This window comes from Oncorhynchus mykiss, chromosome 13, assembly GCF_013265735.2.
Source record: "Oncorhynchus mykiss isolate Arlee chromosome 13, USDA_OmykA_1.1, whole genome shotgun sequence".
Lineage (NCBI taxonomy): Eukaryota > Metazoa > Chordata > Actinopteri > Salmoniformes > Salmonidae > Oncorhynchus > Oncorhynchus mykiss.
The window spans coordinates 47,919,319-47,935,426 of NC_048577.1; the positions used below are offsets into that span (position 1 = coordinate 47,919,319).

Sequence of the window (16,108 nt, forward strand, 5' to 3'; positions counted from 1 at the left end):
AAGTTCTGAACCTTTCTATTCTCATAGTTTGAGGCTGCTCCTCAATCTCATCAACACTATTGAGCCATTCTCTTAGATTGCAATTATGGTAATTTGGTTATATGTTTACTATTGTTCTTGTAAACAAAGACAGTTATTGTATTTGATACTATAGTATGTCTCTTTAACAATATAAACCAACACAGGATCAACATATGATCAAATTCAGGATGATACCATTTCAAAATATAATAACAACTCTACACACTTAAATACACGCTTATTGAAGGGAAATCAAAATGGAAACAAGAAAGAAATCTCATTCCCTCAGGACCAGGCAGACGATTTGTGAAAGTACATCTGTATTGCTCTTTTTAGAATGCCTTGAATCTTTCAACAAAAGTTGAATATTACATTTACTAATTTTCTCTACTTAAATCCAGTATATAGTATATATATTTATTTTTTAAAACGTTTTTTAGAACCCCTTAATAATGTCATTTTTCACAGCGTTTTTTATTATGTAGTTTCCAGCAGTCTCTGACAGCATCAACAAAATGTCAACAATATTCAAGAAAAAAGACTCTATTTTCCTTTGGTCTACCATTTGAATACTGTACATTGTATGAGGTTTCAGTCCTGCTAAGCACATTATAAGACACATTCTATAGACATGATTACCTTCATAACAAACCTCTGCCAGGATGTTTCTAAACTGACCTTCACATACTAATAGGATTGATAGTAAGACAGGGATTGTTAACTTCAGCCTAATTCCCTTCACAAGGAGCTCCCCACTGGGCACAGATGTCAAGTCTGTTGGTTCGACATAATTTCATTTAAATATCATGGAAACAACATTGATTCAACCAGTGTGTGCCCAGTGGGTCCTTTCCTGGTGGCTTTCTCTTTAGTAAACTAATGAATGCAAGTGAACACAGCAGCAGGCAACAGAATCCTGGAAACCATTCATTCATTACGAAATAGAAAAGAATACCCAGAATTCTAGAGCACGGAACAGTTATTTGAGTGGGAAGAAAAGTCCAGGTGGCTCATAGACAAACAGGTCATCCACCACAATGTGCGGTACTTCAATATTGTCTAGCGCACAAAGAGCCCAGGTCTGGCAGGAGAGTTGGGTTTGTAAACAGTAAAGCTTTGATGAACAGTCTTATAGAATTCAAAAGAATGATTTTGTCGGAAAGCTATTGTTTCTTCTCCTTCAGTTTGTCCTTGATTTTCTGGGGCTCATCATACTGAATCAACCGTAGGATGTCCTTGTTGTCCATCACTCCTTGAATGAATTCCCTCTCTGCAATCTTGTCTGGAAAGGAAACATGGAACATGTCCTTAGTGAATCAACATTATTATGGTTGTTTATTTAATGTGTCTAATTGTGCAAAACTCATAAGAAGTCTCTCATGCCAGAAGTTCTCATCACATTTAGGAAATTCTTCACAATCAAAATTACCATCTTCTTTCTTTCCAAAAAAGTCCCAGACTTTTTCTGCTCTCTTATCAGGTGTGTTTTCATCTTCAGGCAGGTCCTTTTGGTCTTCCTCGGGGATCATGTTAAATATTGACTGTAAAGTAATATAACAATAAAACATAAACATGTTACTTTCAAATGTAGATTAAATCCTGAATTCAGCACATGTACTATAATAGCACAGTTCTTGAAATGCAGACTACATAAAGATTGTTCTCCCATCATATTTTTACGGGATGACTGAATACGTAGAATATTAAACAATTCACCTTATCATTTCACAAATGTATGAAATAATATATGTTCTGCTTTTAACTTGATTCATCTTGTTGCACTTTTTGGTTGTAACTAAGATCTTTGTTTATGTCCATTCTGTATACTGAGTGGTTCAGTAATTACCACCACCACCACTGTGTCTTCACACTAGAGGCAGAGAAATTGTTTGTTTTTGTACCTTAACAATCTCTTGGATCTCATTTTTGCTGATGGTTCCGTTTCCATCCACGTCGTAGAGGGCGAAGGCCCACTCTAGCTTCTGCAGGGTCTTGCCTCCGGAGGTAAGGTGCAGGGCCACAATGTACTCCTTAAAGTCCAGTTGACCATCTGCGTTGGTATCAAAGCTCCTAAAGACATGCCTTGCGTACTCAGTAGGGTCTGCATTAGGGAAGAAGCTGGCATAGATGCCCTCAAATTGCTCCTTGGTGATCCTGCCTGTGGGGCATTCCTTGAGGAAGGACTGGTACCAGACACACAGCTCGGCCTCGTTGTACTTAGTATTGGACTTCAGGTCCTCCAGAAGTTCCTTAGACAGTGCCCCACTCTTAGAATTCCCCATGCTGCAAAGAAACACTATGGTGAAGGGATAATGTTGTTATTTTTCTTGTTTTGTGTGCACTACCTCTCTCACCTGACTTGGAGGAAACCACCTGTTGGCTTCTTCCTGACTTGGTCTGACTCTCCTTCTCACCCTGACCACTTCACAATGTCATCGCTACTTAAATACCAGACAAGCTGTCTTGAAGATAAAGAGGATAACTACGTCATACGAGGTTGACATATTTTCTAGGGTCCAATGAGGTAGTAGTGTGTGCATCATACAGGCACAATGACATCAAGCTTTACATAATACAGGTTGATGCAGTTTAAGATTAGCTAAGGATTAGATTGAGCTTTCTGGATGTAATATGTCCATTGTTGCCAAAATAACGATGTTACATGATTTCCATAAAAAAAAATACTGATACTACCGTCCTATTTCACCTGTTGTAGTTGACACTACAGTGATGATCACTGACTTAATATTTATTTTACCTTCATTTAACTAGGCAAGTCAGTTAAGAACAAATTCTTACTTTCAATGACAGCCTAGGAACAGTGGGTTAACTGCCTTTTTCAGGGGCAGAACAGATTTGTATCTTGTCAGCTCGGGGATTCAATCTTGCAACCTTTTGGTTACTAGTCGAACACTCTAACCACTAGGCTACCTGGTTTGTGGTAAATAAGATATGTGAATGAGCAGGGTGAAAGGTGTGCAAGTTTAAGCCCACCTGTAGAGCAGGGTATTCGTGTCTGTGAAGCAGCTCAGGGCTGTCCCTGTAGCTAGCATAGGGAGATGAGATGAAATGTCTCTCCATTGTAACAGTCTCATGGCAGATTACTGGGCCATCTGCTGTTTTAGTAATTGGACCTCAATGAATTCAGGAATTGAGCTGAGTAAGTGCTGTGCTGTGAGAGTGATGGCTTTACTCTGACAGCTCTGTCACAGCATCATACACTCCTCTACTAGATCTGGCTAATGCTCAGCGTAATTAGAAAAGTTGGCTAATTTAGATTAAATTCCTGAAAATGATTCATGTTTCCACAGAGTCTTTGCCAATATTGAATCCCATATAAGATGACCCTGCTCAGACCATGTCAACATTGCCATGTCATTGACAGGTGTCAAGTTTTTTACGTAGTGATGTATAGCAAGTCTTAATTTTTATTTCAGTATTGGTTACAGAATGTAGTGATTTATACAAGGAAACTTTGTTATACAATACATCCTCAAAAGTATGTGGACACCCTTTCAAATTTGTTGATTGGGCTATTTCATCCACATCCATTGCTGACAGGTGTATAAAATCGAGCACAGAGCCATGCAATCTCCATAGACAAACATTGGTAGTAGAATGGCCTTACTGAAGAGCTCTGTGACTTTCAATGTGGCACCGTCATAGGATGCCACCTTTCCAACAAGTCAGTTTGTCAAATGTCTGCCCTGCTAGAGCTGCCCCGGTCAACTGTAAGTGCTGTTATTGTGAAGTGGAAACGTCTAGGAGCAACAACGGCTCACAGAACATGACCACTGAGTGCTGGAGCGTGTAGAACGTAAAAATCGTCTGTCCTCGGTTGCAACACTCACTACCGAGTTTCAAACTGCCTCTGGAAGCAACATCAACACAAGAACTGTTCTTCGGGACCATGAAATGGGTTTCCATGGCCGAGCAGTTGCACACAAGCCTAAGATCACCATGCGCAGTGCCAAGCGTCGGCTGGAGTGGTGTAAAGCTCGCCGCCATTGGACTCTGGAGCAGTGGAAGTGCGTTCTCTGGAATAATTGATTTGAAATTCAGATTTATTATATGAATGATCAATAATATGGATGCCTATAATACCATCTTCAAGTAAATTGTTATGACTGGCAATGGTATTAACAGCATAAAAACTGTAAATGATAGTGAGACAATTAGCATTATGTGTGTTATGGTGTTAGTGGTATGTTGTGTAGAAACCAGGCTAAGATGTCAGTGTGCTGAGCTCAGCTCAAGGTATTTGCGTTGCCCTCTTGTCACAAGAGAGTGAAGTCTAAGCAACCCGTTTACAGTACTGTACGTCTGATCATCTATGACACAATGGGGGAAATGGTATTGATGTTAATGTCAGCATCTTTATAACTTTATACCGTATATCTTTATAACTTTATACCGTGTATCTTTATAACTTTATACCGTACCTGAATAACTTTCAGGGTATTTTGGTGGGATGGTGTGTGAGAATGTGTTATTAATTTAACTGCATCTCATTTTAGTTTTGGCAGCCCCAGCAGAGCTCATATCAGCTTAGGTCTTGATCTGATGTGTTACCTAGTAAAACCAACTGACGTCATAGAGGGAATGAAGCTAGTGTAACCAGCTTATGTCTGACGTGATGGCAGTGGTATACAGGGGACACAAACATAGTTGTGCAAATCATAACTGCTGAGCACAATGTTCAGCCAGATGGATTCCTAACTCATATTTATGTACTGAACATTTGAATGGATTAAGCACTCAAAGCACTCCTATGCCATCAATCTGGAATTTATCTTGCATAATCAAATGGCAAGTTAACCCAATCACAGTATCTCAAATATATGTAAGCAGCATTAAGAAATACTACTGTAAAAAATGTGTTGGTGGGAAAGTAGATTGATGTTTTAGTCATTACTAATGTTTATCTCTTTATAATGGTCAGGATATAGTAGTGTAAGTTGAGTTCCAGTTATAATCACACCCTGGCTATTTACAGGAAAAGAAGGAAGTGGACATCTAAATCCATAACAACACACTGAGTGGTGTTGCCTGTAGAGCCTCAGGACATAGCAGCCTACAGTACCATCATGATGCCAAAATCAACATTTCTTACATTGGCATCTAAACTCTCACAAGTATATTGGGTCCAAATGTATTCTTATTTTATGTTTGCTTACTTCTGTACAGCCCAGTGTATGCATGTTTCTCATGACATCCAGGAGCCTGGACAGCTGAGCGTGCTGACATGTTCAGAGCAGTGTGTATCTACATGGGGTTGAACAAGGTCAGTGTCCTCATCCATCAATGGTGCTCAGTTTGCCTGGCAAACATGAAAGGATTCAGATTGAGGATAATCCTGATTTTTGCTGGAATACCTTTGTAAGCTTTGAGTTTTGAGGTTGCATGTTTCATCTACTGCTGGTCATTTTTGATTCTGTAAATTGTGGATTCTGGCCAAAAACAAAAACAATACAGGTATAGTTGAGAGGGGAAATCATGTTCATTTTTTTATTGGTTGTTATATAAGAATAGGAGGAATTGGAAGTAGACAGTTGTTGGTGAATTTTTTTCAGCACTACTCTGAAGCTGGACTTTGGGCATTTGGCAAGTGTACATTCCAAAATGATATATCAAAATCCCCTCAAACAGTATGGACTCAAAGTAATTGGGTCATAAGCATATCATTGCACATAATATTGTAAATCAACTAAGATGGCCCCATAATCAAGGGTAGACTATATTTCCTGGGGAAAATATTACCCAACTCTCAGCATACTACAGAATTGAAAGATGACCACAAGAATACAAGGAAAAATGTCTGGTTCCACTCACTTGAAAGTAATGTTTTGGTACTTGTGCCTTTTTAAGGCGAATAGCACATGGAAGGTAATGTACCAACATATGGATTATGTTTACAAAATTTCTGACACAACACCGTTGTGCTGCAATCATATACTCTCAGCTCACTGGGTTTGCCTTACTTTCCAATAGGAGGTGTCCAATATTATGTCAAATATCGATTGATTACACATCCGTTTTATTGCCCTGTTTTCCCCACCACTTGAATCTGCAAAGTCATCTCTGTCATCTCTGTTTTCTGTTGGATCTATTAAGTGACACTGTCCCATTAAGTCACAAGAGAGTACATTTAAGGCTTGGTATTACATAAGATGTAATATCATTACTAAGCATTATCATGGTAGTTCCACAGTGTACTGTATAACTTCTGTCATGAGGAATTAATTCCTCATTCCCTGATCTAACAATCCTTCTGGGTCGTTTGTTTTTACGGTCTGTGCAGAAACGTTTGGTCTCTCAGAAAGCTGAGTACACATGCCAGTATCAAATTCTCTCAATAGAAACAATCATTCAGTGATGTTGGTTGTTAGCTCCATGTCAAGAATTACTGCACCTCACCAACACAGTGGAGATGTGTCACTCAAGTCAGCTCCATGCACTGAACTCCAATAGGTAGGCCACAACTGCTGATCAGTGAAGGAAGTGGCACTTGCTGCCCTCTTGGTATTCATTGGCCTAGTGGAGAGTAGTTATGGACAAGACAAATCAGTTGAAGAAAATGCAGGATCCTTTCTCCCAACATCTGTCATCTGTTAAGCCTATTTCCCAAAGCAGTTTGCCTACATTTGCATGTAACATCCTGCATAAGCCAATCACCAGGCTATCAAATAGGAACAGATTTACTTTGCATGCACACATGTTGATGCTTGATCTGCAGCCTCATGCAATAATGTGTGTTTCACAACCTAAAGTCACTGTCACACTTTGAGTTGATCTGACCTTTATGATCGCAGGTACAGTGTGATGAAATTATACACAGTGTACAAAACGAATATTAGGTTGTAGCCCCCTTTTGCCCTCAGAACAGCATCAATTTGTCGGTGCATGGACTCCACAAGGTGTCAAAAGCGTTCCACAGGGATTCTGGACCATGTTGACTCCAATGCATCCCACAGTTGTGTCAAGTTGACTGAATGTTATTTTGTTGGTGGACCATTCTTGATACACACGAGAAACTGTTGAGCGTAAAAAACCCAGCAGTGTTGCAGTTCTTGACACCTTCAAACCGGTGCGTCTGGCACCTACTACCATACCCCTTTCAAAGGCACTTAAATATTTTGTCTTGCCCGTTGACCCTCTGAATGGCACACATACACAATCCATGTCTCAATTGTCTCAAGGCTTTAAAATCCTTATTTAACCTGTCTCCTTCCCTTCATCTACACTGATTGAAGTGGATTTAACCAGTGACATCAATCAGGATTCATAGCTATCTCCTGGATTCACCTAGTCAGTTTATGTCATGGAAAGAGCAGGTGTCCTTAATTTTTTGTACACTCAGTGTAGTTTGTGAAAACATGCATCAGTAATGCCCAACTATGCCAGAGCATGTCCAGTCCAATGTTTGCATTGGCGAGAGCCTTGTTCCAGATTAAAGAGTAAGCCCAAATTAATCTTTTTTATTACTATGCTCACAGAAACCGCCTAGGTTTAGATATGACAATAAAATGGAGGTCTAGAATATAATTTGTCCTGTGTAATAAATTACGCATTTGGTGAGTGGGTGGAGAAAGATGGGAGAAAAAGAGACCACAGCAAGCAGAAGAGAAAAGAGAGAGAGAGAGTTCAAATAAACAAGGGAGAGACAAAAAGAGTGATTGGAGGATTGGAGTATAAGGGAGCGCAAGCAAGGAAGAGAACGAATCCTTCAATAAAGGTATCAGGCAGCACATCCTTAGAGCCACAGGAGAGATGTACATACAGCATCACTCAAGGAACCTCAAATGCCACAAGATTATGAAGATTTGAGATATATTTGAGAGGCAAAACACGGCGGCGACATATCGAAAGCCTGGATTAGTTGCCATTTCATTTCATTTTGCCCAGCCTCCAGCATGGGGACAGAGTGCAGTCGGCGGGGGTCCCTGGCGCTCACCCTCAACATTGTAGCATTTACGTGTGCCCTGTCAGCAGTGACCACTAGCTTCTGGTGTGAGGGGACCAGGAAGGTGGTCAAGCCTTTCTGCACGGGGCCGGTGACGACCAGGCAGTCGTACTGCATTCGCTTCAACAGCAGTAACATCAATGACAGCCGGCTGGTGCAGTACATCTGGGAGTCGGGAGAAGAGAAGTTCCTGATGAGGAAGTTCCACACCGGCATCTTCTTCTCCTGTGAGCAGGCTGCTGACATGAATGGTAAATAACGTTCATGTACAACTTGCAGAAATGTTGAAATAGAACATGCAGACTATGTTGGCCGCTCAGCAGCTGGTCCTGTGTGACCATGCTCTCTAAACCTGATGTGGTTTGGGTACATTACAACAGGAAGTGAAGGAGGAAGTACATTGGGAGAGACTAAAATAAGATCAAGATGCAAATTATTTGACAGTCTACTATTTACTTGCATAATTACATCATCATGTTGTTTTGTCTTTTTTAGTATTTGAGCTTTGATAAAATAAGCAAAAAGTAATGTTCTGTTTGGTATCAGGTTACTTGTGTTGACTTTACTGAAATGGACTGACATAACGATGCATCAGTTTTAGTAGGAGTTTTACAGTGTGGAGATCATTGAGTGCAAGAGTTTGATTGCTTGCAGAAACTCTGTGACTCAACATTGATTTGCTATGATTGCTGTGAGAATCAGCAGTAGCCAGTCCTGAGGTGTGACAGAACAAACAGCTGTGAGAGTCAGCAGTAGCCAGTCCTGAGGTGTGACAGAACAAACAGCTGTGAGAGTCAGCAGTAGCCAGTCCTGAGGTGTGACAGAACAAACAGCTGTAAGAGTCAGCAGTAGCCAGTCCTGAGGTGTGACAGAACAAGCAGCTGTGAGAATCAGCAGTAGCCAGTCCTGAGGTGTGACAGAACAAGCAGCTGTGAGAGTCAGCAGTAGCCAGTCCTGAGGTGTGACAGAACAAACAGCTGTGAGAGTCAGCAGTAGCCAGTCCTGAGGTGTGACAGAACAAACAGCTGTGAGAGTCATCAGTAGCCAGTCCTGAGGTGTGACAGAACAAACAGCTGTGAGAGTCAGCAGTAGCCAGTCCTGAGGTGTGACAGAACAAACAGCTGTGAGAGTCAGCAGTAGCCAGTCCTGAGGTGTGACAGAACAAACAGCTGTGAGAGTCAGCAGTAGCCAGTCCTGAGGTGTGACAGAACAAACAGCTGTGAGAGTCATCAGTAGCCAGTCCTGAGGTGTGACAGAACAAACAGCTGTGAGAGTCAGCAGTAGCCAGTCCTGAGGTGTGACAGAACAAACAGCTGTGAGAGTCACCAGTAGCCAGTCCTGAGGTGTGACAGAACAAACAGCTTAGTGGGATAGAAAAAGGACTGGAGACATGAGGACTGGAGACATGAGGACTGGAGACATGAGGACTGGAGACATGAAGACTGGAGACATGAGGACTGGAGACATGAGGATTGGAGACATGAGGACTGGAGACATGAAGACTGGAGACACCACTATCAGAAAATGGATAGGGTCTGATTTTAAAAGTGGTAAACGATCGGTCAAACCACACGAAGGTGAAAATCCTGATCAGAACCATTTAGCTGATGCTTCTGTGCATACTAACACATTTATATTTAATTTATAGAAAATAACAAATAAGGGTAAAACATTTTTGGAAGGTAAGAAAAATAACAAGACTAGGCTACATGAACTAAATGAATGTTTCTCTGCTTCCAGGTTTTAACTGCAGAGACTTTAAAGACATTGCACCTGACCATGAAAAAGGTAGGTAAAACCCATTTATTAAACAATTATCTTTCCGTCTAGTAGTGTAAAGCCCTGATAAATCTATATTGTCCTCTTGACTACAACTTTATATAAGTCCAGTCATCAAAAATATATCAAGACAGTGATTTTATAGGATGATGCCATTTGCAGGTGTCCCCCTTTTTCACTCTCTTAACAAAATCTATATGAAGCATCAACAATTTTTCATAATCTACTGTGAAAAGAAATAAAGACAGTCATATCTGCTCCCAATAATTGAATGGGTAAGCGCAACACTAACCCACTACCCATTACGTTATTGGTAGTATATATAGACTGTATTTCATTGTTTTCATAAGTGTACTATTCCTCTGCAACTTTTTTTGGAATGTCCGTCAACTCTTGCCTTTTACTGGAACATAATCTACTGTGACTCCAATCAGGGCTTCCATAGGAAATCCTAAATAACAGCCTAAAAACTAAAGTAAAGCTGTTGTAGTAGTTTTACATTAGAAGCAGCTTTCATCTTATTATCAGTTGCACCTGTCGTCTCTATCCAAGTCCCACCGGAGCAGGCCTACAGAGAGCTCAGGGGTCTCTTCCTGTCTGGGTCTGTGGAGTTGATGTCTCCCTTCCTATAGGTGGGATTATTTAGTAGAGGGAAGTGGATTCTAGAGGCGACAGTAGCACTCACTCTGACTCCTCTCTTCCTTCTATTCCCAGGGGTCCTGTGGCTGTGCATCACAGCTGAGTGTCTCTACCTCATCCTGCTGTTCACGGGTGGTGTACTCATGTGGTTAGAGCTGTGTCCTTGCCTCAGCGTCATGAACAAGCTGAAGCTCAACGCCTTTGCTGCAATGTTCACCGCCCTGTCAGGTAACACATCTGTGCCTGGGAATGATGTTCACAGTCATATTTATTTTTAAAAAATGTGACGTTCACCATTTGTCAAGTGAACAAGTCATCAAAGAATACTTTCATACAGTCACTCAAAGCTGATCACCAGCCATTGAGGAGTTGATTATCTCCCTGCATCCTTAACTATGAAGTCAGCTTCACAGAGGGGGCACACTAGTGAGTGGACATCCCCTGGCTCCATTTCTCAATGACCAGAGGCCATGTCAACCTCCATGCCACGCTATCACACTAAGGCTGGCACTGGGCTGGTCAAATTGGATAGAGAGCCTACAGTAGACAGGCTTTGGGAGTCCCAGCTCCACAGTAGAGCAGAGGCCAGCGTGTCTGTGTGTAACACTAGCCACCAAGGGGATTACATCATCTAATACCATGCATGCAACCCACTAACCATCCCAGGCAGGCAGAGGCCGGCCAGAGTGACCGTGGCTAGTCCATATCCTAAATGGATTATTTCAATTTTACAGATACGATATTCAGTACACTGCTGAATCTACTCTAAGTTTTCATCCTTTCAAAGACCATTTCCAAAGCTGATAGGAGGGGAATCAAGATGATGTTGAGAAAATGTATGTCAATCAGGAGTCATTTTCATTTAGATTCACTCACTGTATTGTCAATCATGGTTATTGTGTTGCTATCCATCTGTCAAACTGTATTGTGGGGGTAAGTAGGAGTGAATATACACGTTTAAAGTGTGGTTTATGCACTACAGAATTTGTGGAATCCCTACAGCTAACTCTCCTCCGTGGAACAAATGTGGATGTGAATATGAATATGATTTTGTTAGCAGAAAAGCAGAGCAATAATAGTAGCAGAGTGGGATGGGAGCCTTGCTCAGGGAGGTACAGTTGTAGGGAAGCTAGCCTAGCGTAAGTGCTAACGTAGCGCGTAGAGCAGTGGTCTATGGTCTGTGTGTCCAATGCCTCTGGGGATTTGCTGGTTTCTGGACTAATCGGATTGGAGATGGGGAAGTGGTTTTGGGCCAAGACAAGGCCTACCCAGAGGAGTACCCCCCCTTCGCCTCCCACCTTCCCCTGACCCCCCCCCCCCCCCCCCCCCCCCTTGTTGTTAGGGCGTTAATCCCAAGTAAAGCAGCTGTAGACGAGCAGAATGTTGGCAGAGAGATGGCCAAGAGGCAGCAGAGAAAGAGAGAGTAGAGGGAACACTGTGCTGTGGTGGGCTTTGATTCTTCATCATTCTCTCTTCTATATGTCATTGTTATGAAGGGGAATGGCTGCAACTGTATTAATGTAACCTATCAGCTTCCCCAGTAATACTATAAACGGAATATCCAGTGAATAAGGAAGCATGATCATGGAGAAAATTAATGGACTGCACTCAATGTTGTTCACACTAACACCTGTCCTCATGCAAGGTTTTTAAAATAAGTGAAAGGTATCCAAACTGATAGCCCTCAATTCATAACGTATACAATACTGCCACGTGTGGCTACTAATATCAATTGCAGATACTATTTTTTTGCTGTACTTATACCAGTGCTTTTGAAAGGTATAACCATTATACAAAAAAAATATATAGTCTCATATATTATCTCAGGATTTCATTCACCATATTTATTTGCGTTTTTGTATTGTGTTATGTCCCTCGGGATCCAGGCCTTTTGGGGATGGTTGCCCACATGATGTTCACCACGGCCTTTCAGCTGGCTGTGGCTATGGGTCCGGAGGACTGGAGGCCCAAGACCTGGGACTACAGCTGGTCCTACATGTATGTACTGACTAGGTCACTTACCGTTACACTAGGTGCTATACAATAGGAGTGATTCAACTCTAATACCCAGCTATGTGATACTTGTGCAATTTTAAGCGACGCTAGCATTCTGAGGCCATGTATAGTAACACAGTCATGACGGAGAGAGCATGCAATGCTGAGGTTAATCACACCCTCTGTTCTTCTTCTTCCCCCTCCCCAGCTTAGCATGGGGCTCCTTCGCCACCTGCATGGCTTCTGCGGTGACAGCACTGAACAGGTACACCAAGACCATCGTAGAGTTCAAGTACAAGCGGCGGAACATTGAGAAGAACCTGAGGATCAAGCAGAAGCTGCTGGAGATGGACCTGCCAGAGCAGATGTGGGACATGTACCTGACGGCTGTGCCTGCAAGGGGAGAAGGAAATGCTGGGCCTCTGGACCTCCCTGTCAATGGGCAAAAACCCTCCACTGGAGCAGCCTATGTAATGGGCCTGGACAGCATGACAGAACCACAGGGAGAGGCCTACTGCTAAGACAGTGGTCACCAACCCTGGGCCTGCAGGGCCCCATTCCAATACTGTTAGAATGTACCTTCCATCCTCCCTTCATTGAGGTTATGACTGCTCCAACATGATTGGATAGGTTCCAATTCAAAACACAAAGGGGAGGAAGAAAGGATGCATTTTCACAGTATCAGAACAGGGCCTACGAGATCTATAAGGCTTTACAGGACCAGGCTTGGTGACCTCTTCATTAAAATGACCATAAATTGGCTCTCATATACAGGATCCCAAACTCACTGGACTATATAGGGTATAATGGATCCCGTTGAGGAGATCATTACTAATAATATGGCCAAAGGAACATGGAGCTGACTGAATAAACAACACTTGTCCTCAACTTTCTCCTGTATGTTTCTAGAGCCAAGGCCATGACGATTATTATCATTACTGTTATTCTGGAGCAGATGGTAAAGCTGTTTTTATAAGCTATGTTAGTAGTTTTGTTGCCACATTCGGCATGGGGCTGCAAATATCAGCCAAGTCTAGTTGCCATATGGATGCTTGGTGTACAGACGGCTATTTCCAACACGTACAGTAGGTTACAATATGGTGCTTGTATTTATATGTGCTGTATGTAAGTTTGTGTTTGAGAGAAAGTTGGATCTTAATATTTGCTTCAGAATGTAATGAAGAAAAAGCAGCACCCATAAACATAAACATACACAGGAAATGTATTGAACACAAACTTTGTCAGAAATTAAGGACAATACAGGAAATGGGTTTAAATGCCCTCATAACTAGGGAATATTTCAATGAAAACCAACTGCAAACGACTACAGACTGAATGGATCAATGCAGGACTCTACTAAATATTTCAAGTATTTGCCAATGCAGCTGCCTTGAATTGTCTTGGATTTAAATTATGGGATGCCATGTCATTTCTTATGGTAATACTTGCTCAATCTGACTACAGAAAAAAATGTGTATGACGATCATGACCACAAATCCACATTTTTCCAAGTAGTTTACAGTACCTCGACAATACCGTCTAAGCCTCTGTTGGGGAAGGACTGCCATCTAGTGGAGTAAAGGGTAAGTTCACACTAGAGTTCTGAGGACCTGCTTTCTGACGGTGGATGTTGTTGTCACTTTCCATGGTGTTACACAGTAGGCCTATGGCATTACTCACGTTACTTCTTGCGGTTTAACTGTCACAAAATAAAGTGTGACTGTTTTGATTTGTTTGCCAATACAGGTTGCATGAGGACTTGAGTTACTCCAGATGACATCAGGACCGTCACAAAATACACCAATTCAAGCTTTGTCCTGTATCCTCTTCGTGCAGCCTGTGTTTTGAACAGTAACGATGGTATCATCTTTTTTCCACCTCTTTCTAGGCTCCCATCCTACCAGCCAAAGTCCTGCCCTGTCATCTGGTAGAAGCGCAGGTTGTGTGGCTGGTAGAACTGACGTAACCTGAGGATGACCTGAGGGTGGATGTCAGCATGTGGCCTGCCCTTGGTTCTGCCCAGGCAGTGGGGCTTGCTGCTGCCCTCTGGCTTCTTCAGGCAGGGGAAACCCTTTGTCTTGTTGAAGTAGAAGTGTTTGTCTGTGATGATCCTCTGAAGGCCCAGAAAGTCTTGGACTCTGCCCAGCTCCCCTGCAGGGTCGCTCACCAGCCTCTCCCCATGGACAAAGTGGATCTGGTCCAAGGGGAAGTGGGCCAGCCACCTCTCCAGGTGCAGAGCATACAGGCCAATCCAGATGGGGCTCCACAGGGAGTCCACCTTCAACGCCTCCTCCGTCCCGTTATGGAACGTCAGGGTCTCAAAGCTGGGAACGCCAGGAGTCTTGGATATGATCTGGGTGTAGTCAGAGATGGCGCGGGTCACAGGGTCACGCACCACCACGATCAGTTTGACCTCCTGGGACATGGAGTGGATCCGGCCGGGGCTATCCGCCGTCACAAAGTACCTGGGTGTCTTCTCCAGGACCACCTGGCCCTCCAGAGCTTTGGGCATCAGGTTCCTGAGAGGGACAGTGAGGCTGTTCAATCTTATATCAAATACACAAAATACAGCCAAATTAGAATATAACCATATCCATTTGTTTTAGATCGAAGAGAGGGTTAATTCTTTGAATAACCATCAACCAATCCAAGGTACTATTGATTGAGGCCTATAGCCAAATAAAGGGACTGAATCATCCCTTAACACCATGATCTATCTGGTCATGGTCACTCCCCACAGATCTCTATGTCATCCTGTGCCAATGAAGCCAACATGCCTGCTGGTTCTTAATAATTTACATGGTGTTATATAGTTTTCCCCAGTGTGCTCTCCAGCCTCACTCAGCTCTTCCTCCCTGCCGGATGTTAATACACTCCCATTCAACTGAACGAGGGCTGAGGGGCACTGAAACTCGTACACACCCCTTGTAAGAGCATGTGCTACCAGGGAGAGAGAGAGGACACACTCGGCTGTCTGCCTGAGTAGAAATCCAGATGAAGGACAAGAGAGAAAGAAAGGAAGGAAGGACGAAAGAGAAACTGGGAGAAAGGAGGAGGGAGGGAGCACACAAATACAAGCAAAGTCCATTAGTGAACCCACTTTTGATTTTCCCTGGAGACAGATTTTGGCACTGGCAGAATATGTCATTTTTGTGTTGCATTGACTCACTTGGCATTTGCACTCAGCTTGGAGCTGTTATCTAACCATTATCAAGATCGAGTTCAATTCCATGGGTAGTGTTTCAATAAAGAGCCTTGATTATTTTCCTCTCAGCAGAAACAATGCATACACCAGTGCATATTCTCATTAGACAATGTGGTGCTATACTTTGATCAAGCAGCTTGATGAATATTTCCATTTTGGGAACAGACAGTATGATACTTCAGACATCAACAGTGCTGAGCGATTAATGCTTTTTTGACGATTAGTGCTTTTTGAGGTCAGTTCGGTCCGATTATTAAAAAATCACGGTTTCAATAATTTCAATAATATTTTAAAACATTAAATGCACTATGCATTGTGTGGCCTGAATGCTGTAACAACACAGAATAAAACCATCAATAAAAGTCACATGATGGCAGTGACTGTCCATCACTGCTAATCCCTTATTAACCTTAATTTATTCTCATTACTTTAATAAAAGATTTCAGTTGTTGTGTATATTACATTTGTTTTATTCAATAACTTTATTATTTCATTCTAAGTCGTCA

The 16,108-nt window shown here is 42.2% G+C and overlaps 3 protein-coding genes across 4 annotated transcripts; 1 reads left to right on the plus strand and 2 right to left on the minus strand.

Moving 5' to 3' along the window:
• Window positions 1–245: 245 nt before the first annotated feature.
• Window positions 246–2,452, minus strand: LOC110486610 (recoverin-like). Of its 2 annotated transcripts, XM_021558341.2 has the most exons (4): window positions 2,376–2,448; window positions 1,923–2,317; window positions 1,451–1,562; window positions 246–1,303 (listed from the first exon to the last, which is right to left on the minus strand). In XM_021558341.2, the coding sequence occupies exons 2-4, from the start codon at window positions 2,301–2,303 to the stop codon at window positions 1,185–1,187; spliced, it is 612 nt and encodes a 203-aa protein (XP_021414016.1). In that variant the 5' UTR covers window positions 2,304–2,317; window positions 2,376–2,448; the 3' UTR covers window positions 246–1,184. The 2 variants fall into 2 exon arrangements, with proteins under 2 accessions (XP_021414016.1, XP_036797220.1); XM_036941325.1 differs by having other exon boundaries at window positions 248–1,303; window positions 1,923–2,452.
• Window positions 2,453–7,728: 5,276 nt separating this feature from the next.
• Window positions 7,729–13,431, plus strand: LOC110486609 (germ cell-specific gene 1-like protein). Its single transcript, XM_021558340.2, has 5 exons — window positions 7,729–8,235; window positions 9,725–9,772; window positions 10,478–10,630; window positions 12,289–12,400; window positions 12,606–13,431. Exons 1-5 carry the CDS (start codon window positions 7,935–7,937, stop codon window positions 12,916–12,918), a joined length of 927 nt encoding a protein of 308 aa, XP_021414015.1. The 5' UTR covers window positions 7,729–7,934; the 3' UTR covers window positions 12,919–13,431.
• Window positions 13,432–13,722: 291 nt separating this feature from the next.
• LOC110486608 (heparan sulfate glucosamine 3-O-sulfotransferase 3B1-like) lies at window positions 13,723–15,021 on the minus strand. The gene has a single exon (XM_021558339.2). It carries the CDS (start codon window positions 14,907–14,909, stop codon window positions 14,295–14,297), a length of 615 nt encoding a protein of 204 aa, XP_021414014.2. The 5' UTR covers window positions 14,910–15,021; the 3' UTR covers window positions 13,723–14,294.
• Window positions 15,022–16,108: the final 1,087 nt, after the last annotated feature.

Excerpts from the sequence above, each read along its gene's own strand:
- LOC110486610 (XM_021558341.2), bottom strand. The coding sequence starts at position 2,303 with ATGGGGAATTCTAAGAGTGGGGCACTGTCTAAGGAACTTCTGGAGGAC. Across the intron at positions 1,563-1,922 it reads AGATCCAAGAGATTGTTAAG|TCAATATTTAACATGATCCC; the intron begins GTACAAAAACAA and ends ATTACTTTACAG. Across the intron at positions 1,304-1,450 it reads TTTTGGAAAGAAAGAAGATG|ACAAGATTGCAGAGAGGGAA; the intron begins GTAATTTTGATT and ends TTTCCTTTCCAG.
- LOC110486609 (XM_021558340.2), top strand. The coding sequence starts at position 7,935 with ATGGGGACAGAGTGCAGTCGGCGGGGGTCCCTGGCGCTCACCCTCAAC. Across the intron at positions 9,773-10,477 it reads TGCACCTGACCATGAAAAAG|GGGTCCTGTGGCTGTGCATC; the intron begins GTAGGTAAAACC and ends TTCTATTCCCAG. Across the intron at positions 12,401-12,605 it reads GACTACAGCTGGTCCTACAT|CTTAGCATGGGGCTCCTTCG; the intron begins GTATGTACTGAC and ends CCCCCTCCCCAG.
- LOC110486608 (XM_021558339.2), bottom strand. The coding sequence starts at position 14,909 with ATGCCCAAAGCTCTGGAGGGCCAGGTGGTCCTGGAGAAGACACCCAGG.